Source organism: Hypanus sabinus, chromosome 17 (assembly GCF_030144855.1).
Source record: "Hypanus sabinus isolate sHypSab1 chromosome 17, sHypSab1.hap1, whole genome shotgun sequence".
Classification (NCBI taxonomy): domain Eukaryota; kingdom Metazoa; phylum Chordata; class Chondrichthyes; order Myliobatiformes; family Dasyatidae; genus Hypanus; species Hypanus sabinus.
Window position 1 is genome coordinate 19,673,178 of NC_082722.1, and position 25,375 is coordinate 19,698,552.

Here is a 25,375-nt window from a genome sequence, read left to right on the forward strand (position 1 = left end):
AAGAGATACCCATCCAAAATTCACTTATCAGTTTGGCAGCTCTGGCCTGTAGGTTACTTATTCTAAGTCCCAGTCTCCTACCCTCAAACTTTTCTACTAATACCCTTTAATTGTTTTACCAAGTAATTTAGTTCTGTTCATACATAGTTTGGCCTCCAACAGTTATTATTTAAGCTGTTATCTGACATCAACATATGCATTTCCAGGAGGAGTTTGAATGCACATCAGAAACCCTGTCTGATTTCTCCTACTGTTCTGCCCATTTGATCCTACAGAGGCAAATTTCAGAATATCCACCACCACTTGAGAGCTGTTAACACAGCACAGATTTCAGCAAGGAACCCAGATCTCTTCTGATCTGCCCGGCTTCATGTGGTATAGCAAGCTAAATTTTCCCTAATTCCTCATCAGGCTAGGCACTATCCGTAGTTGTTAAGAGCCATAACTAGATCTCTTCCCATTTTCTTATCGGACAGTAATAACAACATAGATCTGGTTTGCTTAATGTTGATCATGAGATCTGGGAAAGATCTAGGAAGCCACCTTTGATGATATAGTCAAAAGTTTGACTTTCTTTGCTACAATCACAACAGGACCATTTGCAAAAAATCTCCTGTTTTTGCAAAATTGAAATGAAAACAGAACGCTGGAAATACTGGTCCGGCAGCATTATTCTGGGAATGAAGGGGTTAAGATACCAACTATTGAAAGGACAAGATAGCATGGATGTGGAGCAGATGTTTCCTATGGTCGGGGTATCCAGAACTAGAGGGCATAGCCTCAAAATTGAAGGGTGACCTTTTAGAACAGGAAGATTTTTTTGAGCCAAAGAGTGGTGAATCTGTGCAATGCTCTGCCACAGAATGTAGTAGAGGCCAAGTCCGTGGACATACTCAAAGCAGGAGTTGATAGATTCCTGATCAGTCAGGGCAATAAGGGATATGGTGAGAGGGCAGGTGTATGGGGTTGAATGGGATTCAGGATCAGCCATGATGGAATGGCGGAGTGGACTCGATGGGCTGGACGGCCTAATTCTGCTCCTGTGTCTTACGGTTTTATATGTGGAGAAACAGATTCAATGCTTCAGGTACTAAGAAACATTTGAGATCAAGCAGTGCTTACGTCGTTAGATTTCGATTATTTTTAAAGATTTAGAGACATAGCACGGTAACAGCCCTTCCAACCGATGAGCCTGCACAGCCCAGTTACACCCATGTAACCAAATAACCTCATAAACTCTATGTCTTTGGAATGTGAGAGGAAACCAGAGCCACTGGAGGAAATCCACACTGTCCTTACACACAGCACCGTGAATTGAACTCGGGTCTGTGGCGATGCAAAACAACATGCTGTTACGCTACCTTGCCGCTCAGTTGTGAAATGAAAATGAGAACGCTCGAAACAGGAAGGAAACCATGCCACTGTGTATCGCAGTGGCTTAGCAGGGCTTCTACCGGGATAAATGAGTTACATCCTCTTTGTATGGTGTGTAACAAATTCAGAGTTTATATTTTATTCATGTTGTTGTTCCAGACAGACCTCCAATAAATTGGACACAAGGCTGGAATTTCTCTCACCATTATTGTTTTGATTTGGTCTGTTTATCCCCACACATTCTCCATCCTACTATGAGACAAGAGTGCTGGGTTTGCAGGAATATGATTAATGCAGCAGAAAACAGATGCTTCACTTCTAGAATCTATGTTTGCTACTGTTAAGAGACAGTCAGTGGCTGTTGTTTGCAGTGCTCTGATCTCAGCAACGTGGCCTTGTTTAGTTCCACAAGTGGAGTCTTGGAGTGCTGGCTGCCTTTCTGTTGAGGTGCACCACCTTTTGTGATGCAGCAATAGTAATCTCTGCAAACTGAGTTGAGAGGAAAAGGTTTCAGTGTATGGTAACGAGATGAAGGTGTTAAATTGGTCTTCCAGTGCGGAGGCTTAATAGAAATAACCATAATGATGTGTATACAACATGGCATTTTAGTGATGCAAGTGTTCCGCAGTAATGTTTAAATAAATCTCACAAGAGGTACCTATCCTTTAAAACAATTTATTTTAGTACAGAAACAATGTTGTAGTCTTAAAAAAAATAAAATTGTATCTAAAATACTTTTGGCACTTCAGAGTTTAACTATTAAATAACAGAAATAAAATTTCAATAAAACAAGAGCAATGTCACATTGCCAATAAAAGATTGCCAAGGCCACACAAAATAAATGCTGTGGTTTTAGGAAAGTGTTTAAAAGAAGCTGTTAAATGATGTTTTCTCCCCCTCAGATTACCACAATGAACAATTTGTTAATGGAGGGTAAACAGAATGTGAAAAAACAACTGATGTGATACTTAAAAATCATCACACTGAACCAGTCCCTGAGAAGCAGTTCCATTTAAGAAATGGACTTAAATGCTGGAAAACTGTTCAATACTTACATAAGAACATAAGAGATAGGAGCAGGAGTAGGCCAAAAGTCCCCTCAAGCCTGCTCCGCCATTCAACAAGATCATGGCTAGTTATCACCGAATCCCACAAGGCAACAATGCCAACCAACAAGGCACCATGCCGCCCATTTTATTTTATTCATCCTGCCCAATCCCATGTGATCACCCGGGGAAAAAAAAACGATTTGCCAATTGAGGAGAAAAAATCTGGAAACTTCCTCTCCAACCCATCCAGGCTATCAAAAACTGGCCCAGGAGATCACATGGCTGATCTAAACCTAGCCTCATTTCCACTTACCTGCTTGCTCACCGTATCCCTTAATGCCATTTATATCCAGGAAAATGTCCATCTCCATTTTGAATTTATTGAGTATAGTAGCTTCCACAGCTCTCTGGGGCAGTAAATTCCACAGCCCCACTACCTTCTGAGTGAAGAAATTTCTCCTCATCTCAGTCCTGGAATGGCATCCCCTTATTTTAAGATTATGCCCCCTAGTCCTAGTTTCACCCATCATTGGGAACATTCTCCCGGCATCCACCCGATCAAGCCCCTTCACAATCTTATATGTTTCAATAAGATTGCTTGGATCCTAGCCTTTCGCCTTTTTGCTTTAGTTGGCTGATCTGGTCTTTTGTTGTGGCGCTCTTTAGAAATAGCAGTCTGCAGAGAATTTCCAAAATTTATCTGTGCTGTGGAAGTTTGTGCTGGTCTGCATGGCCACTGCTGCACTGCCGAGTCTTGACTGGACCACCGGGATTTCATTCAGACTCTGCAGAGTCTGAATGGTACTCAGCTGGAGGTCCTGCAGCCCGCACGGAACGGACAGTGCTCACTGATAAAGCAGACAGATAATCCATCGATGGGAAGGATTGGACAGAGAGCACTGATCTCCGAATAGCTGCAGCAAGAGCTGTGGAATGGAACAAACAAGTGGAATTAAAGATTCAAAGTATGTATAAATAATACAAACTTAAGAATTGTCTGCTTGCGGGCAGCCACACAGCAAGAAACCTGAAAGAACCCAATTTAATAAAAGTAAAGACCAACCACCAAATGTGCAGAGAAAAAAATAACACAAATCATGCAAACTATGGAAGCGAGCAACATTCTGAACCAAACTGAGTCCTGAGATCCAAATCTCCAGCGCATCCCAGACAGGCCCAAAGCCTCAGAGTTCAGCTCATCATAGTAGTGGGGCAAATCACCGCAAAGTTCGCAGACACAACTAAGGTACTACAGAAACCTTGCACTAAAGCTGTGCTTGTTCTGATATAGTTTATGGCTGAAAAGCTAAGGATGTCCACATGACAGCTTTAACCTTCAGGATTTGATTATGCTCAGGCCTGGGGATAATGATGGTCAAGATTGAGTACATGGGTCATATGCTCATGCCTCTGCCCACCTGGGCCCTCCACCCTACCTAATCCCCCATGCCTTATTTCTCAAAGAAGGTCCATGCCTGCAAGGTTCCCACTATCTTTCTTCCATGAAACTCGTCTCAGATCACTTAAAGGCTCCAAAAGAATCCACAAAGCAGGGTACGTGGAGAAGATGCAGGAGATGAGACAACGAGAAAGTAAAACAGAACACAAAACTGAAACACCGGGGTAACCATGAAAAAAATATGTTCCATAAAACAAGAGAAAAATATTAAATAAAACACAAGGTGTTAGGCCCCGATGCTGAACCTGGCAGGCTACCGAAAACCCATGTCAGCCAACTGACTGGAGTGTTCAAGGACATCTTCAAACCTCTCATTGCTACAGTCAGCCACAGGCTTAAATAGGGCATTAATCGTACTGGCATCCAGGAAGAACAGGGTGAGTTGCCTCAATGACTACTGCATGCTAGCACTCATGTCTACTGTGATGAAGTGCTTTGAAAGATTGGTCATGGCTGGAGATAACTCCTGCCTGCACAAGGAGCTGGACCCACTGCAATTTGCCCACCACCACAACAGATCTATAGCAGATGCAACTGCACTGGCTCTCCACTCGACCTTGGGCCACCTGGACAACAGGAATACCAACATCTGAAAGCCGTCTATCGACTACAGCTCAGCATTCAGCATCAACTCCCTCTCAATACTAATCAACAAACTTAAAAACCTGATCTTCTGCACCTCTCTCAGCAACTGGGTTCCTGACTTCCTCATCAGGAAACTACAGTGGTCCTCCCCACAGATCTCCCACCTGGTACTTATCCATGCGAGTGTAATTGCTACACCTGTCCCTATACCTCCTCTCTTACCACCATTCAGGGCCCTACACAGTCCTTCCAGGTGAGGCAACACTTCACTTGTGAGTCTGTTGGTCATCTATTGCATCCGGTGTTCCTGGTGCAGCCTCCTCTACATCGGCGAGACCCGACACAGATTGGGGAACCGCTTCGTTGAGCACCTCCACTCCATCCGCCACAACAGACAGGATCTCCCGGTTGCCACCCACTTCAGATCTTCTTCACATTCCCATTTGGATATGTCCAGACATGGCCTCCTCTATAGCCATGATGACGCCAAACTCAGGTTGGAGGAACAACACCTCATATACCGTCTGGGTAGTCTCCAACCCTTTGGTATGAACATCGAATTCTCCGACTTCCGGTAATTCTCTTCCTCTCCCTTCCCCCATCCCACTTTCACTCTGCCTCCTCTTCCAGCTGCCTATTACCTCTCTCATGATTCTGCCTTCTTCTACTACCCGTAGTGCTTTCCCCTTACATTCCATCTTCACCTCTCCTGCCTATCCCCTGCCTGCTTCCCCTGCCCCACCCCTTGATCATTCCCGATTGGTTTTTCCACCTGGCACCTCCCGCCTTCCCCCCAACTTCCTTATAGGACCCCTGCCCCCTCTTTCTTCAGTCCTGAAAGTCAGTCTCGGCCCGAAACGTTGACTGCTCATTTCAATGGATGCTGCCCGACCTACTAAGTTCATCCAGCTTATTCATTAGTGGTGCTGAATGGTTGAAATAACCCCATGCTCAACCCACTGCTCTACTCTCAGCACTCATGACTGTGTGACTGGGCAGAGCTCCAATACCGTCCTTAACCTTGCTAATGACACCGCTGTTGTTGGCCGAGTGTCAGATGGCAACAGGGAGGTGTACAAGACTGAGATGGATCAGCTGATCGAGTGGAGTCACAATAACAACTTTGCGCTCAATGTCAGTGAGACCAAGGGAGTGATTGCAGACCTCAGGACAGGGAAAGGGAGAACAAACACTGGTGCTCATCGAGGGGCCAGCAGTGGAAAGGGTTTACAGCTTCAAGCACTGTGGTGTCTGTATTGCAGAGGATCTATCCTGGACCCAAAATTAATGAAGGAAGCACACCAGCGACCATGCTTAGGAAGAGATTAGAAATGTTACCAAAGATTCTGGCAAATAACTAGTGACAGCATTCTGACTCGTTGCATTACTGTCTGGTGTGGAGGCTCCAATGTACTCAAAGAGGATGCAGCGGGCTGTTAGACTCAGTCAGCTCCACAGGCACAACTCTGCCCACCATTTCAAACGGTGGGGGCAGCATCCATCACTAATGAGCCTCCTTATCCAGGACATGCACTTTTCTTATTACTGCCAGCACATTCAACATTTTAGGAATAGCTGCTTCCCCTCCACCGTCAAATTTTTGAACGGTCCTCACTATTCCTCTTTTGCACTATTTATTAGTGTAACTAGTAACAATTTTACGTCTTGCAACTGCACTGGTGCCACAAAAGAATGCATTTTATGACAAACATCAGTGATAACAAACTTCTTTCTGATCATTGACAGATATTACATCATTGAAAAATGACATGGAAAACCGCATTCCGTAATAATCATTTGCAGACTATTTTATAAACCTGCTTGTCTATTTATTAAGTTGTATGACGAAGCCTGTTATCTGTCACAATGGAAAAGCACACAACTTCAGCGATGAGACTGGACCTTAGAAACTGTAAATCGGCACCCAACTCGAGGCTGCCTGCTTCGCTTGTTCATTGATCTGGTAGAAAATGAGTGACTGACTTGCCATCATCCACCTGATGCTATAGTGAAGACCAAATAACTGCAGCTCCGATAGTCACAGATTACACTGCTGACAGTCTTGATACTGATTGCCTGGTTTTCCCCCTCACTTTCAGGTTCTGCTATGAAAATTAGTTTACAGTGCAAGAACTGATTTATCCCAATCAACTCTGCCCTTCACTGGTGAACCTATAACAGTATCATAACAGCACTTTAGAGTTTTGTCACTAATCGGGAACAGAAAATGATTGAACTCAGAGCTCTTGTCTGGAGACAGGACAGACTGCAGATGCTGTAATCTAAAGAAAAAGACAAACTGCTGGAGGAACTCAGCAGTTCCAGCAGTAGCAGTGGAAGGAGCACACCTCACAAACTACGGGCCTCATCAGTGGAAAAGTACATTGGCCACCTCCAAAGCCACAGAAATGGAGAGGAAGTAACTCATCGGCATAAGGACAATCCTAATTCCATGTGTGAGATCCCTGTCCAATCTCCATTCACTACAGCAGTTCTGCAACATCTTAGTACTGCTGATCCCTTCCTGTTCAAAATACTTCTCTCACCCTGGCCTTGCATAGCACCCCTCGCCTCATATTGAGGATCCTTAATGGATGAGGTGGAAATGCTTAGCCATTTAGCATCTGATCAGGATAAACTGGATTTAGAATTATTTCACCCTGTGTAGGTACCAAAACTTGTCATTTCTCCAAAGATCATTCTGCGGTGTAAAGATAACCTCAACTGTTTTCATCCTGTGTAAGTTGTCTTATTATACCCTCTTAACTATCTCCCTCACCCTCAACTGCAAAAAGAGCTTAAAGACATCACCCACTCGGACCCTGGTGGTGTGGGACCCCAGTGCACCTCCCACTCTGATCCTGGTGGTGTGGACCCCCAGCACACCTCCCACTCTGAACCTGGTGGTGTGGGACCCCAGCACATCTCCCACTCTGAACCTGGTGGTGTGGGACCCCAGCTCACCTCCCACTCTGAAACTGGCAGTGTGTGACCCCAGCGCACCTCCCACTCTGAACCTGGTGGTGTGTGACCCCAGCACATCTCCTACTCTGAACCTGGTGGTGTCTGACCCCAGCGCACCTCCCATTCTGAACCTGGTGGTGTGTGACCCCAGCCACCTCCCACTCTGAACCTGGTGGAATGTGAGCCCAGTGCACCTTCCACTCTAAACCTGGGTGGCATGGGAGCCCAGCGCACCTCCCACTCTGAACCTGGTGGTGTGGGACCCCAGTGCACCTCCCACTCTGAACCTGGTGGTGTGTGACCCCAGTGTACCTCCCACTCTGAACCTGGTGCTGTGGGACCCCAGTGCACCTCCCACTCTGAACCTGGTGGTGTGGGACCCCAGCGCATCTCCCACTCTGAACCTGGTGGTGTGGGACCCCAGTGCACCTCCCACTCTGAACCTGGTGGTGTGTGACCCCAGTGTACCTCCCACTCTGAACCTGGTGCTGTGGGACCCCAGTGCACCTCTCACTCTGGACCTGGGTGGTGTGGGACCCCAGTGCACATCCCACTCTGGACCTGGGTGGTGTGGGACCCCAGTGCACATCCCACTCTGGACCTGGGTGGTGTGGGACCCCAGTGCATCTTCCACTCTGAACCTGGTGGTGTGGGACCACAGTGCGCCTCCCACTCTGAACCTGGTGGTGTGGGACCACAGTGCGCCTCCCACTCTGAACCTGGTGGTGTGGGACCCCAGAGCATCTCCCACTCTGAACCTGGTGGTGTGGGAGCCCAGCGCACCTCCCACTCTGAACCTGGGTGGTGTGGGAGCCCAGAGCATCTCCCACTCTGAACCTGGGTGGTGTGGGAGTCCAGAGCATCTCCCACTCTGAACCGGGTGGTGTGGGAACCCCAGTGCACCTCCCACTCTGAACCTGGTGGTGTGGGACCCAGTGCACCTCCCACTCTGACTTTATTTGCTGTAAACTAATAAATACGGAATTACCCTTCCTGCTTCTAGTGCTGGTCTTTTGTGGATAGTTCTGGTCCCTCAGCTACAACGCTCTTTTATTAAAACACGATACTCATAATTACAAGTCCCTTGCTCTTTATTTGTCGAACACCTCAGCTCCAATTGCTCTTTCCTTTACAAAGTTTGAGGATATTTGGGCTTCCTACATCTCTGTTGATCTCACTTAGATCTTGTTATCCACCAAAGCAAATTCCTACTTGTTCCACACTATTGCTAAAGTTCTGATCACTACTATCATCCAATTTGATTGAAACAAGAACTTGTGTCCTTCCTTCTCAACTTGTCTTCAACCTTCAATGTTGATTTCACTTTCTTTTTCCTATATCTATTCAGTGTTTTCTGGATGAATGGAATCACATTCACCTGCTCTCACCAGACCGCCATCAGTAGAATTTTGTGCAGCACTTGCATCAATTGCACGGTTACCTCTGGCGATCACATCTCCCCCTTCTCCCTGTATGTGCATCTTCTTGCCAACATTATTTGAAATGACAGCCTCAGCTTTACCACTTGACAACATCTCTTGATTCTAAACTTCCTCAAAATTAGTAGACTGGCCTTGTGCGTGTCATTAGTAAGATCTCCAGTATTCACCTCTATATATGGACATACCCTCATCCTTGCCAAAGCTCTACCAATCAAACCTCTTTTTTTGTTATCTGTACACTTGATGAAGCACAAAGAATTCCTGGCCTGTCTTTCATCTTTTCTTCTCTATAAATATAATAATTCAGAATTCTGTTGTCTATATTTCATACATCCTTTACTCTGGCTTCTTGATTTATGGTAAAGAAATATTTCAATTTCATAAATGTTTGTTTTTCATATTCCTCTAGTCATTTGTCTTCCAATCTCATGAATAATTTACCATATCTGCATGCTTCTAAGTCTAGCCTCTTGAGGATCTCTGTATTCAATTCTCCATGACTAATATCAATGCTTTGAGCGGTCAAAGTTCTCTCTCTCTTTCTCCCTCCCTCCCCCCCCCCCCTTGGCTTGTTGTAGAATCACAGATCAGTTGCTTCGCAGGAGTGTGTCTTTCAGCACATTGTCCACTGTGGGTACCCTAAGAGCAATTCATTTGGTCCCAAACTATCTTCTTTCCCCCGAGCTATGAAAATTATTTTCTCCATTTCCATTTCTCTTATCCCTGACTGTTTCTGCTTCTAGGACTCTTTCAGGCACAGAGTTCCAGATCTGCCTCTCACTGTGTAATAGTGTTTCTCCTTATACCTCTCCTTTACTGTATTTCCCTTTCACTTCAAATATATCTCTGGGCTCCAATCAACCCCTCCAAAAATAAGATCCCTAAATCATATTTGAGAGAGCTTTTCTTGGTTTTATCCTAAAATTGGTCATAGTCTTTTGTACAGCTCCATCAAATATCCAGTCAATCTTCTTTAGTGTGAGGAAAATGACTCCAGCTTCTCCTATCTCATCTTGAAGCAAAAATCACTCATTCCTAGAAATTTTCCAGTAAATCTTTTCTTTGCCTTTGAAGGCCTTCGCATAGTCACCAAAACTGGATACTATACTTCAGATGTGATCTTTTGTACAGAGGGGTTATGTTGAATTTTCATGCTGTGATGCCCCTATTTATGAAGATGTTCTCCCAAGTTGATGGAAAGCACTAATGACAGCCCCTTGTCTCAGGAAGTCACTCTGTTAAATGAGATAGGGTTTCCCAAACAAAAGGAGAATAAGGGTATGGCCTAATGAATCTTGCTGAGTGCCTGGGGAAAAGGAACACGGCTGGTCACTTGACACCGCTGGATGGACCTGCAACCCGTGGACGTAACAAAGGAAGCTGTCGCTACATGCTTTATTTGCCAGCAGGTTAAAAAGACAGCTCTCCCTGAAAGACCACTACTTCCACCACACTAAAAGGGAAACTGGTTCAGCCCTAATGTGGCAGATGGATTATATCGAAGCCCTGCCACAGCAGTAATGATGTAAGTACTTGCTCACCATGGCCAAGACATACTCGAGTCTGATCAGGACCATACGCTGAAAGGATTGCAGAAGTCGATCCGTTGTTTTGGGGACCCGCAGGAAATACAATCGGATAATGGGTCTCATTTTGTAGGACAAGGGTGCTCTGGTTTCCTCCCACAGTCTAAAGAGGTACCAGTTAGCAGGTTAATTGGTCATTGTAAATTGCCCTGTGATTAAGCTGGTGTTAAATCAGTGGGTTGCTCGTTGGTGCGGCTTGCTGAGCCAGAAGGGCCAGTTCCGCGCTGTATCTCTAAATTACAAGAGCCTGAAAGACCGGGCCACCAGCAACGGTGTATCACATCCACCATGACGGCCCAAGCATCAGGGCTGATTAAAAGGATGGAAAGAAGAAACAAAACTGCCTCTTAAAACCGACCTACACCCTACAGGGGTGGCTGGCTGTACCAACTCAAGGTATAAAGGTCACCTACAATTAGAACAATCAGGAATGCCCCAGAAACCTGAGGAGAAAGTGGTCACAATAGAAAAGCTTCCAGCAGTGGGTGGGAGACTATGGCACAGGTACAAGGGAAGGGACTACCTGGAATGTGGGGAGCCAGAGTGATTTCTTATGCCCTGCCCCTTACCTACAATGCATGAAAGTCAATAAAACTGCAGTGAAAGAAACTAGTTGAGTAATTCAGCACAAGATGAAAATCAACATGACTCAAATAGCTGAATATATTTCAGAAGACTGAAATAAAGTGCAGTAAATATGATGCTTTAGCTATCTATTAACTAAAATCAATAGACCTTTACATTAAAAGGTAACACCAGTGAATCTGCAGATGCTGGAAATAAATAAAAACACAAAATGCTGGCAGAACTCAGCAGGCCAGACAGCATCTATGGGAGGAGGTAGTGACGACGTTTTGGGCCGAAACCTCAATCCACTCCTGATGAAGGGTTTTGGGCCGAAATGTCGTCACTAACTCCTCCCATAGATGCTGTCTGGCCTGCTGAGTTCTGCCAGCATTTTGTGTTTTTATGACTTTTACATTAACTTTGTCGCAATATGTTGAAACCATTTAAACAAATGTTCTTCTTTTGATAAATAGATTAGTTCATTTCAAATTATGAAAAGTTAGAAAATCAGGCTATTAGGACATTATAAAAGTTCACAATCCCTTCAATTTGTTTTTAGTACAAACTTTCTAAAAAAAACTTTACTTCAGGTAGTAACTACTTAACCCCTACCTGGTGTTAGTTGAGAAGGTCGAAATGGTCTTTTAGAGGTCCTGATTGCAGCCTTGCGTTTAAATCTACGTGCAGACATTTTACATCTTCGTTTTTCCTTCAACTACAGAAAGATTAATATCAGTTATTCACCAGATGTAAAATTCTGCCAGAAGGATATATATGTTTCATTCAGAAACTGACAGAGCTGTTCACATGCAAAGTACTACTTTAATTACGTCCAGTAGACACTTTATTAATAGATACATCTGTCCACCAGCTCATAAATATAAATATCTAATCAGCCAATCGTGTGGTAACAACTCAATGCATAAAAACATGCAGACATGGTCAAGAGATTCAGCTGTTATTAAGGTCAAACATCAGAATGGGCAAGAAATGTGATTTAAGTGACCTTGACCATGGAATGATTGTTGGTGCCAGATGAGGTGGTTTAGCATCTCTCAGAAACTGCTAATCTCTAAGGTTTCCGCAAACAACAGCCCTTAGAATTTACAAAGAACGGTGCAAAACACAATAAGCATACAGTGAGCAGCAGATCTGAAGGTAAAAACACCTTAATGAGAGAGGTCAGAGGAGAATAGTCAAACTGGTTCAAGCTACAAAAGGGTGATAATCACACCAACATTCAAGAAGGGAAGGGTGAGCTGCCTCAATGACTATTACCCATTGGCACCCACAGTTACTGTGATTAAGCGCTTTGAGAGCTTGGTCATGGCTAGAACCAACTCCTGCCTCAGCAAGGACCTGGATCCAGCACAATTGGCCTATCACCCCAATAGGTCTACAGCAGATGCAATCTCCCTGGCTCTTGGTACAATAGAATCACCTAGCTCAGGCTGCTGTCTATTGATTATGGCTCAGTGCTCAATGTTATCGATAGCACGCTCTGTTCTAATGAACAAACTCCAAAACTCGGGCTTCAGTACCTCCCCCTGCAATTTCCTCACCAGGAGACCACAGTCTGTGCAGATCAGAAATAACATCTCCACTCGCTGAAAATCAACAATGGTGTGCTTCAAGGATACGTGCTTACTCTCCCTACACCCACAACTGTGTGTGACTAAGCACAACTCAAATGCCATCTATAAATTTGCTGCAGACACAACTACTGTTGGCAGAATTTCAGATGGTGACGAGGAGGGGGGTGAATAGTGTTGTGACAACAACACTGTACTCAACGTCAGTAAGATTAAGGATTAAATGTGGACTTCAGAAAGGGGAAGTCAGCACAACATAACATCAATCCTCATAGAGGGATCAGAAGTGGAAAGAGTGAGCAGTTCCAAGTTCCTGAGTGTCAAGAGCTCTGAGGATCTAACCTGGTCCCAACATATTGATGCAATTATAAAGTTATAGGGACTCTCAGCATGGATTTATGCGTGGAAGGTCATATTTGACAAATTTTATTGAATTTTTGGAAGAGGTTGCTAGGAAAGTTGACGAATGTAAAGCAATGGATGTTGTCTACATGGAAGGCTTCTTCCACACGGAAGGTTAGTTAGGAATGTTCAATCGTTAGGTATTAATATTGAAGAAGTAAAATGGACTCAACAGTGGCTGGATGGGAGATACCAGAGAGTAGTGGTGGATACCTGTTTGTCAGGTTGGAGGCCGGTGACTAGTGGTGTGCCTCAGGGATCTATACTGGGTGCAGTGTTGTTTGTCATGTACATTAATGATCTGGGTGATGGGGTGGTAAGTTGCATTAGTAGGTATGCAGCTGATACAAAGCTAGGTGGCGTTGTGGATAATGAAGTAGGTTTTCAAAGCTTACAGAGAGATTTAGGCCAGTTAGAAGAGTGGGCTGAAAGAAGGCTGATGGAGTTTAATGCTGATAAGTGTGGGGTGCTACATTTTGGTAGGAATAATCAAAATAAGACATTCATGGTAAATGGTAGGGCATTGAGGAATGCAGTAGAACAGAGTGCTCTAGGAGTGATGGTGCTTAGTTCCCTGAAGGTGGAATCTCATGTGGATAGGGTGGTGAAGAAAGCTTTTGGTATGCTGGCGTGTATAAATCAGAATGTTGAGTATAGAAGTCGGGATGTAATATGATGTAATGTTAAGACTGTACAAGGCATTGGTGAGGCCAAATTTGGAGTATTGTGTACAGTTCTGGTCACCAAATTATAGGAAAGATGTCAACAAAATAGAGTACAGCGGAGATTTACTAGAATGTTACCTGAGTTTCAGTACCTAAGTTACAGAGAAAGGTTGAACAAGTTATGTCTTTATTCTTCAGAGCGTAGAAGGTCGAGGGGGGACTTGATAGAGGTATTTAAAATTATGAGGGGGATAGACAAGAGTTGACATGGATAGGCGTTTTCCATTGAGAGTAGGGGAGATTCAAACAAGAGGACATGAGTTGAGAGTTAGGGGGCAAAAGTTTAAGGGTAACACGAGGGGGAACTTCTTTACTCAGAGTGGAACGAGCTTCCAGTAGAAGTGGTAGAGGCAGGTTCGATACTGACATTTAAAAAACAATTGGATAGGTATATGGACAGGAAAGGAATAGAGGGTTATGAGCTGAGGGCAGGTCGGTGGGACTAGGTGAGAGTAAGCATTCATCGTGGACTAGAAGAGCTGAGATGGCCTGTTTCAATGCTGCAATTGTTATATGGTTATACGGTTATATGTTAAAGAAGGCAAGACAGTGACTATACTTCATTAGGAGTTTGAAGAGATTTGGTGTGTTAACAAATACACTCAAAAACATCTATAGATGTAACATGATTCTGACAGGCTGCATGACTGTCTGGTACAGGGGGTTGGGGAGTGCTACTGCACAGGACCAAAAGGTGCTGCAGAGGGTTGTAAATTCAGTCAGCTCCATCTTGGGTACTAGCCTACAAAGTAATCAGGACACCTTCAAGGAGCGGTGTTTCAGAAAGGTAACATCCATTATTAAGGACCTTCAGCAGCCAGGGCATGCCCTTTTCTCACTGTTACCATCGGGTAGGAGGTACAGAAGCCTGAAGGCACACACTCAGCAATTCAGGAACAGCTTCTCCCCTTCTGCTAACCGAGTCCTAATTGAACATTGAACCCATGAACACTATCTCACTTTTTTTAATATATATTGTTATTGTACAATTTTAATCTATTCAATATACATATACTGCAATTGATTTACTTATTATTATTATTTTTTTTCTTCTTCTGTATTATGTATTGCATTGAACTGCTGGTAAGTTCACAAATTTCACAACACATGCCAGTGATAATAAACCTGATTCTGATCAATATCTCTGAAGATCTATCCTGAATTCATTAATTATAAATACTATGAAATGTTTTTTGCATGAGCCTCCTTTACCTGCGAAATCTTCTTTCTTCTGTCTTGATTACAATTAGAAGCAACTGCTGGCAAACTTTCATCCTCTATCATGACAGTGTCCTGGTGATACTCTGATGTTGACCTATGAAACAGACAACAGGATACAAAGTAAAACAAAGTCATGTATAGACAGTCAGTGGTAAGGTGCAAGATTTTTCACACTAGTAAAGAGGGAAATGAAAGATAAATTTACCTTGTTGTCTGATGGTTTTCTATGTAAACATGTGACCTGACACATTCAATCCTGTGTCTGGTCTATCTTTACTGATAAGCATAAATCAGTCAAGCATTCTTTTGCTGCTGACTTTGTTCAATGCTATTAGTATTTCTGAGTCTCGATCTCACAAGCTTTATTATAGAGTCCAACTACTGACGTTAGGCCAACAGGTTGGTGTTTCCAAGTTTCATCTCTTCCCATCTACAAAAGTCTATCTTGCCATTTCTATCACTTCCCATTTAGGTATCTCACTGTATTGTTGTTCTGATGTACACAAAATCTCAAGCACTTAGGAAACAGAATAAAATCAGTTCTCCTACACCGGGGGTCGGCAACCTGCGGCTCCCGAGCCATTTGTGGCTCTTTCACCTCTGTGCTGCGGCTCCCTGTGGCTTTGGGAAATAATTGGTCAGTATTTAATTAAAATGTATTTTATGTTAGTTTGTTAGCTTTTGAAATGTAATTCTAAATTTGAAGATTATGGTGATCTTGTACAATCTAAGTGTGGCGACACATTTCCTGGCACATCCGAAACGGCTCACAATTAGCCAGCATTCTGGCTAAGGGAGATAGCCTACGGGGGTTTGTGAGTACGCGTCTTTTGCAGCATCTGCGTCCATGGGGGCTGGGTTGAGGGAGGCTTAAAAGCAAGGCTGTTTAGTTCGAATAAAGTTATTCGACTGCAGTTTACTGACTGCGTGAGCACACCGCTACAACGTGTTTTTATCGCTATTAATATACGTCACCACTGCCAATACCTGACACCCGCCAGTGCGCGATTTCTTTAATTTTTCGATCCAAGGTAAGCCAACTATGGAGAATTCTAAAAAAAGAAAAGTGACTGAAGAAAACAGAACGTTTAATGATACGTGGACAGATTCATTTGCTTTCACTGTTGACGAGACTGGTTTACCGGTATGCTTAATATGCAATGAGAAACTAGCAAACAACAAAAAGTCAAATGTCGCAAGGCATTTCCAGAATAAACACGCAGCCTTTGCTCAAAAATATCCGGATGGAGATGAGAGAAAAAAAGCCGTTTCGGAACTGATGCGGAAGGTTGATCTGAGCAAAAATCATTTCCAGAAATGGATGAAGTCTGGAAAATCAACGACATACGCCAGTTATATTGACGCTCAGGAAATAGTCAGGCACGGGAAGCAGTTTACAGATGGTGAATATATAAAAGAATCTTTCATTAAGATTTCAGAACATCTATTCACGGACTTTAAAAACAAGAGTGAAATTGTGCAGAAAATCAGGGATATGCCCCTCTCTGCAAAGACTGTCAAAGACAGAACCATAAAAATGGCAGAAGACATCACAAGACAGCAAATTAAAGACATCAATTCAGCTGTGGCCTACTCGATTGCCTGTGACGAGTCTAAAGACAAAGGTGATATTGAACAAATAGCGTTGTTCTGCCGGTATGTAAACTCTGCCGGGCCACAGGAAGAACTGATTGAGTTGATACCTCTAAAAGACCAAACACGGGGGGAGGACATCTGTGAGGCTGTCTTGAATTGTTTAAGAGCCAAAGGAATAAAGACCACCCATCTGGTGTCAGTAGCTACTGATGGGGCACCTGCTGCACAACAAAGTCCAGTGGCTGTCCAAAGGGGAGGTGCTGAAACGCTTTGTCGCGTGTCTGGAAGAAGTGAAAACTTTCCTGGGCAGCAAAGGGCTCAACTTTCCTGAGCTTTAACAGCCAGAGTGGCTGGAAAAGCTACACTTCATGGTAGACATGACAGCGCACCTGAACACGCTGAACACAGCTCTTCAACGGGGTAAGGACGTACAGCCCTGCACATGTTGGAGGATGTTTTGGCATTCGAGCGCAAGTTGACGTTGCTTGCCAGAGATTTACAGAAAGGCACATTGTCTCACTTCCCCAATTTGAGAGAGTTCAAACAAGGTCACGACATGATAAATTCGGAGTATTTACATTCTGCAATCATCGCAATGCAAACATCGTTTGGGAAACGCTTCTGTGAGTTCAGAGAGGAAAAAAACACATTATCCTTCCCGGTCACTCCCCTAAGCATCGATCCATCCCTACTAAATACGACTGCATTGTCAGGTGTGAGTCAACCTGAACAAGTATGATAAATATTTTAATTGCCTATTATTTTACGTATATTCATATGTTTTCATTGTTCAGTGAAATAGTCCTTTTATTTTTCAGGTTGACAACTGGCTGACGTTATTTTTGGTTTGCTGCTGGCGGCAAATTTAAGTTTGGCGTTTTTCATAAATACAAGAAGGACTCAAATAGACGTTGAGTATTTTACTTAAAAGTAACCTTCAACCCAACGTCTTTTTTTCGTAGTTCAAAATGTTTTTGTTGCATGCAGAAATGTAATTTCATTTTCTCTGCAGGAGTTCATCAATTTCATAAATGCAACACATTATAGTTTGTTTATACATAGCATAAAGGCAAAACAAAATGTTGTATGCAGTGTTATTTCATTTTAAATGTCAAGCGGGTTTTGCGGCTCCCAGTGTTTTCTTTTCTGTGGGAAACGGGTCCAAGTGGCTCTTTCAGTGGTAAAGGTTGCTGACCCCTGTCCTACACCCTACCATGGTTCCCAGTATATTTTTCATAACTGATTTTGATTGCAGAAAACATCTAACATCTCCAATTTAAAAAAAATATTTGCTTCCTGGCCCAGTACCAATATTGATCTAAGGACTATAATGTATACCAAATCAGGCATTCACTATAAACATCTCCTCAGATTTAAATGTACTTGAACTCCAACAAGACTATTTAAAAGAATACTTTGTTGTAAAAAATATACACCCAATTTCAATAATACATCTAACTGCAGGGTTATAGGTAGATAATGTGAGCAAATAAAGATGTTGCATGCTGGTTTAAATAAATATTGTACATGAAGACTCAACTTGGTGGTCTATGTTTGATATGGAGGGGCCACTACACTAGACTGAAAAGAGCTATTGAATGCTGCAAACCCAGCCAGCTCCATCATGTGGCACTCACCTCCCCAGCATCGAGGACATCTTCAAAACGTGATGCCTCAAAGAGGAGGCATCCATCATTAAGGATCCCCATCACCCAGGACATGCCCTCTTCTCATTGCTACTATCCAGGAGGTGGTACAGGAGCCTAGACACACACTCAACATTTCAGGAACAGTTCCCTCTCCTCCGCCAACAAATTAATTTGAATGGATTTGATTTAATGTTGTAAATTAACATTATTATGGACTTATTCTAACACTTCTTTTAAAATGATTACCAATTTAGCTTTGGATGCTGAGACAAGTTAGAACGAGTAATTATTCATTTGTTACTGACCCATCTGTTGAGGTGCTCTCAAAGTGAACGTGAGTATTACCCTTTTGATGAGATGCCGCATTATTAGTATTCTGGAAAACAGAAGGGTTACCATACCACTTGAGCTTCTGTTTCAAAAAAAAAAAAATACAATCTTCACGATAGACATACTTCTTTCAAAGTGGCCCAGGTAGAAACACACATTTTTGCCAATAAGCTTTTCATTACTGGTCTCTCGGGATGGAAGCAAAACGTTTCATCAGTACAACCAAAGGTTAATGATTATACAATTAAAGATAAAAATGGCAGAATTTCAGTTTTGTTTAATATTTAATGATAAATATATGCTAGGATTGGTACAAATTTGTTAAGTCATAAACCAAGCCTGCTAAGCTCAAAGCTAAACTGTCAATCGTAAGAAGCTCTGCTTGAAGATGCACATGTGTGGAGAGCTGACATTGGGTGCAATTTGTCCAGATTAAAGAATATTTGCCCTTGAAACTGAATTTTCACCAAGTCATTATCTTTAGAAATGGCATAAATGGGATAAAAGTAATTTGTCCAATTCAAATTGTTATACTGGAACGTAACTGTCAATGTTTGAACATTCAATATCAAGTTCAGAACCAGTAACTGCTTTATCAATAGCCAAAATCTGAAAATAAAAGTACGTCATACAATTTCAGCCAATGATAGTGCTTCCTCAGATAGAGAAAATTACTTTTATTCTGTTTAATTTCCTTTGGCCACTTCCTCCTAGAAGCTTATCCAATTTACTTTTAAACTGAGTTACAGATTGTACAAGAGAAACATTTTATCTTGCCTTTACATGGTTGATCTCTAATATTAAAACATTTTATTCTCCAGTTCTCAACCATTGATGCTTCTACTTTATTTTCAACTGACGTCTCAAGCAGATTGCCGATTATATTGTTTTCAAGGAATACAAGTAATGAAAATAGTGTATACAAGAAATTCTGCAGATGCTGGAAATCCAAAGCAACACACACAAAATGCTGTAGGAACTCAACAGATCAAGCAGCATCTACAGAAATGAACAAACAGTTGATATTTTGAGCCAAGGCCCTTCTTCAGGACTAGAAATGAAGCGGGAAAATGCCAGAATGAAAAAGTAGGGAAGGAAAAGGGAAAAGGTCAAGCCAGGTGGAATGCGAGGTCCTAGGTTTGTTGGAACTGAAGTTAACAGTGGAGTCCGAGGTCCAGTGCTGCCTGGGTTCGTTGGAACTGGAGTTGGCACTGGAGTTTGAGGTTTGGTACTGCCTGGGTTAGTTGGAGCTGGAGTCGGCAGTGGTGGAATCAGAAGTTTGGTGCTGCCTGGGTACATTGGAACTGGAGTTGGTGGTGGAATCTGAGGTCTAGTGTCACCCAGGTTTGTTGGAGCTGGAGTTGGCAGTGGTGGACCTAGGTCCAGTGCTGCCTAGTTTTGTTGGAACCTGAGTTGGGAATGGTGGAGTCTGAGGTCTGGTGCCACCTGGGTTCGTTAGAACTGGAGTTGGTGGTGGAGTCTGAGGTCTGGTGCTGCCCGGGTTAATTGGAGCTGGAGTTGGTGAGGATTATATCCCCAGAATGGAGGTGTCCAGGGCTGTCAGAATCTGAGTCTGAGTCGGCAGGATCTGCGGTCTGGCGTACGGAGATCTGATCCTTCCTGGAAGTGAAGAAGGCAAAGAACTGGAGTTGAAGGCATGGATATGGTGGAGGATGAAATGTTGGGCAGGTCTATGGGTGGCAAAGGAGAAAGAGGCCTGCAGCTTTGGCAGAGACTGAGACAGGACCTGCAGGTATCTCTGCAGAGTGGAGAGCGTTTATGTGACTAATAGACCTGTTTCAGATTTTATCTTTTTGTACAATCACCTTTAAATATGTTTGCCAATCTCATCCCCCTAAAACTGTATCATTTAGGACATACTCTGATATCTTTTCCTAACATGGTCCTTGTATGGCCATTAACAAACATATCATCTTCACTTGCACCAATGCTCATATTAAAAAAAGTCTTGGCACTGATACTGTGGGTCACTAATACACATACTAAGCAAATCTAAAAAGCAACAAATTTACCCGGCTATTTTCCCAAAATCAACTACTACTACTACTACTCAGGCCTAGGGGGGCAGCGTCGGGCAAAATCAACACTCATCTCTTACACAGCAACTTATCAACTCCCTTTGAAACCTGATAGAGATACCCTGAAGTAAAAGAGAATTACTCTAATGGTTCCTCAGTCAACATCACTTAAATTTATTATTCAACCACAATCTCAGTGCTGATCTCACCATTGTACAAGAAACTTGCCATGTAAACTCTTTTGAACTCTCCTCCCCCCAACCCCACCTTAAAGCTATCCCCCTTAGCATTTAACATTTCCACTCTGAAACAAAGACTGTTGAAGAGTCTTGGCCTGAAATGTTGACTGTTAATTCCTTCTATAGCTGCCACCTGAACCGAGTTCCTCCAGAAATTTGAGTGTTGTTCAGAATTTCCAGCAACTGTAGACCTCCCTTATGCTTCTGACTATCAAAATTATCTATGCTTCACAAATTTACATTGGAAATTGGTTTATTATTGCCCCATGTACTAAGATACAATGCAACACTTTTGCTTCAGTGCCATACCAACACGTCATTCCATTCAGACTGCATACTTCAGTTAGGTCTTCCCTTCAGCCTCTGACAGTACAAAAAAAAACAGTTCAAGCTTGTTCATCCTCTCCTTACAGCTGATCTCTTTAATCTAGATGACATCCTGGTCAACTCTTCTGTACCCTGTTCAAAGCCTCTACATCTTTATTGAAATGAGGCAAGCACAACTGCACACAAATCTCCAAATTGTAGCATACCAGCTGCAAAATGACTACACCATTTTGCACTGAACACCACTACTGACAAAGCAAATATGTCTTGCCTGCGTTATCAACTTCTTATGATTGGTGCCACTTTCAGGGAGCTATGAACATACTCCAAAATGCCTCTGTATGTCAAGGCTGTTAAGGATCCTCCTAAAAACTTTATACCTTCATCTTACGTGCAAACTCCCAAAGTGTAGCACCTCACATAGGTCCACCCATCATCTCTCTGACAATATTCCTGACTGGTTAAGATCCTGCGGAATCATTTGTCAAACTTCCTCATTGTCCAATACTGGAGCACAGCTGTACTGTACATATTTTCATGTTTCTTAGCATGATGTCTCAAAGCTTAGTAGACGTCCACGTTACCACTTTTTACTTTTACTCAAATCCGCCTAGACTATTAATATCCTAAATTCCAGCCCATGTCATTTTATTAGTTAGAATATATTAACTTCTATTCATTTCTCTACATACAAAATACTTCCTGTTTCTGCCACTCCCTCAAGATTCACAATCCACTGTCAATATCTTAATCAGCTTAATCTGAGAACATAAAGCAAAGTTTTCTGAACAGGCATAGGACAGTATCAAAAGTTATAAAATGCACATATCACTTATAGAAAACTGACACCTTGCTACCTGATTAGATTTCCATCGTAAAGCTTCTATGTCATGATCATTTTGTGGTGAGCCTTTTGACACTCGCTGTTCACGGTGGAGAAGTATATATTCATAAGTGCTTATTTGTTTCCACACTGTCAGAAAAAGAACATATCCAAGTTATGTGCCACCTGCAAATTCTACACTGAATCTCTAACAACATCTTGCAAAATGAGTAATAATATTATTCATTTTGCATGTTAGTTGTGGGCTTTGCACATAAATGAGAATCAAATTTAGAAGTAAAATTTATTAAGATAACAAATTGAAAAATATATGTAATGTTTTAAGGGCTTTTGATACTTTAGAAAATCAAAATATATTTTTTAATGCTGAACACCATTAGAACTGACTTTTATCAAGAAAACAGTGAGACGTTTATCTGATAAATGCTAAAATGTTCATTTTAGCGACTATGCAATATATCAGTGGTTTTGAATGCATGTACTGTTTCTGCAATTAGGTGGAACATTAGCAAGATATTTTCCTGTAATATGCTTATGGATGGAGAATTGGCACACATGCATGTGGTATATCTTGATAAACAAAAAGGCAACTCTGGCCATAATTTAATGGACAGAAGAAACACAGGCAAAACATGAGAGCCATCAGTGAAACAGAAACCCAGAAGAGATTGTGCAGGTGCTGAAAATCTAGAACAACGCAGACAAATGCTGGAGGAAGTCAGCAGGTCAGGCAGCATCTTGGAGTAGAATAGACAGTTGATGTTTCAGGCTGAGACCCTTCATCAGGATTAGATGTGGGGGGTGGGAAGAAGCCAGAATACGGTGGTGGGGGATGATAGGTGAAACAAGGGGAGGGAGAGAGTAAATGGGTTGGGGAAGGTTAATGATAGACAAAGAGATCAGAGGTGACAGATGGAAGAGCTAAAGGCAAATGGACTCTGATCGGAGAGGGCAGTGGACTATAGGAGAAAGGACACCAGAAGGAGGTAATGGGCAAGCGAGGAGAAAAGAAGGGGCAACGGGGAGCCAGATTGGGGAATGGAAGAGGGATGGGAGAGCAGGAGAAATATCCATAGGTTAGAGACATTAATGCCCATGTCATCAGGTTGGATCCAACAACCTTTCTGAAATAAAACTTTTATTTTGATAATTACCACAGCTAGTGCATTCTAGAATTATTCAATTGTCTTCAAGTTATAACCCAAGGCTGTAAAAGATGGTACAAAAAATATATGCTTTTCCATATCCATCACATCATTCTCCTTATAACTTCTGCCCTCTTCAACATGATCCGAACACTAAGCACATCTTTACCTCTCCCAGCTCTACATTCTCTACAGGGATCTCTCTCTACATGACTCCCTGGGACACTTACTCCTCCCCACTCATCTTCTTCCTGGCACTTATGCCTGCAAGCGTGACCAGTTCTACACTTGCCCCTACACCTCCTCCCTCACCTCCATTTAGAGTCCCAAACCGTCCTTCCAAGTGAGGCGACATTTCACCTGCAAATCTGTCAGGGTCATCTACTGTATCTGGTGCTCCTGGTGAGAGTCGATGTAGACTGAGTGGCCACTCGATGAGCACTTTTGCTCCATCTGCCGCAAAAAGATGGGATTTCCCCTTGGGCACACATTTCAATTTCATTTCCCATTCCCATTCTGACATGTCAGACCATGGCCTCACATACTGTCATGAGGCCACTCTCAGACTGGAGAAGCAACAACTCATATTCCTTTTGGGTAGCCTCACCAGATGGCTATGGAGGCCAAGTCGATGGACATATTTGAAGTGTAGTTTGATGCTTCTCAATTAGTCGGGGCATCAAAGGTTATGGGGAGAAAGCAGGAAAATTGGGTTGAGATGGAAAATAAATCAGTGATGATACAAAGGCAAGCAGACTCATTAGCTGAATGGCCTAATTCTGCTTCTCTGTTTTATTGTCTTCAATTAATATATTTTGATCTCTATAATACATCAATTTCTTTATTTGAATGAACTGGCTTTGCAATCTGAATACAACCAAGAGCTACAGAACTGTGAAACATAAATGATCTGATGGTCAATTGAGTGTGTATGAGAAGAGCAAAGGCCATTTCTATTTGCCTTCATTTCTACATTCTTTGAATCTGTTCCAAAATTTGAACCTGTCCTGTCAGAATCAGGAATTATTAACTGTCTTTGATCAGGCATCAAACTTCAAGATTAGTTTTGTTCGTTCATTCACTTATTCTGTGCTGTGTCATATGACCTGTGGGATCATAATCTTTCTATGACCACAATTGTTCTTGGTAGATTTTTCTACAGACATGCTTTGCCATTGCACCCTTCTGGGCAGTTTCTTTACAAGACAGATGACCCCAACCATTATCAATATTCTTCAGAGGTTGCCTGGTGTCAGTAGTCACATAACCAGGACTTACGATATGCACCAGCTGCTCATATGATCTTCCATCACCTGCTCCCATGGATTCATGTCACCCTGATCTTGGAGTGGAGGAGGGGGGGGTGCTCTAAGCAGGTGCTACACCCACCTTCTTTGGTAGGGACAATTCTCCACCCTGCCATTCATCTAAATCAGTAATCCAGTTAAATATTACATTTATGCTGCCCTCTGGGTGAGATTAACAAAGTACCCATCATCCTTTCAATTATTTCATGAAAAGGAATGCAAGGTTGGAGGTCTGCACCCTTGAGGCAGAACAGAAGTGGTAAAACTAAAACTATGGAACAGTACCCTGCTGCTGATAATTACAAGGAACAGTCCAGGAAAACCAACTTTCTATTTAAAAAATGGAGTTCTCTATTGGGAAAGTAGGATTAGTCTGCTCGACTGTCGTTAAAACCATATGCTAAGTCTATTTTATCGTCAGTCATATTTTCTATGATCTGTCAAAGTAGATATCTTCCATCGTACAGAATGGATCAAGTTCAACTTTTAAACAATCATTTGCTCGTAACACAATCTTTAAGATGTAACTTAAAGAGGTCTGAATTTCTTTTTAAAAAAAACAGTATACTAGTGGTGAGTCTTACTGACATTAAAACGGGAGAAGACATTCTGTATATTACTTACTGATGTAGAAGTGGAAGAACAGAAGATCGCACAAAACTATCAGTGCAGTCACACTTAGTCCAACAGTCACCACAGTGAGAACAAGAATAGTAGTTGCATTTGTATGAATGAAAAAATATGGGAGAAATACAAGCCAGGTATCTGTGTCATTTACAACTGTTGGAATAAAGAGTACAAGTTTAAATTTGATTTAAGTTCCACCAGTTCTTTCCCAGTCTACCTTTTTCTTAAAAAAGGCTTAAGGTATAATTCTGAAGATTCAGAGCCGCAGAACCTCTATTGATTATCAGACTGCCTGATTCCATAAAA

At 42.5% G+C, this 25,375-nt stretch overlaps 1 protein-coding gene across 1 annotated transcript in view; it reads right to left on the reverse strand.

The window, feature by feature from the left end:
• Positions 1-2,088: 2,088 nt before the first annotated feature.
• Positions 2,089-25,375, reverse strand: part of LOC132407121 (palmitoyltransferase ZDHHC1-like) — a gene marked incomplete at its 5' end in the record, with an annotated part of 37,310 nt that continues 14,023 nt past the window's right edge. Inside the window, 6 exons of the mRNA XM_059993416.1 lie at positions 2,089-3,349; positions 11,639-11,741; positions 14,958-15,060; positions 18,517-18,587; positions 22,004-22,119; positions 25,067-25,257. Of these exons, the coding sequence (XP_059849399.1) occupies positions 3,198-3,349; positions 11,639-11,741; positions 14,958-15,060; positions 18,517-18,587; positions 22,004-22,119; positions 25,067-25,257 (736 nt within the window). The remainder of the gene's footprint in view (positions 3,350-11,638; positions 11,742-14,957; positions 15,061-18,516; positions 18,588-22,003; positions 22,120-25,066; positions 25,258-25,375) is intronic.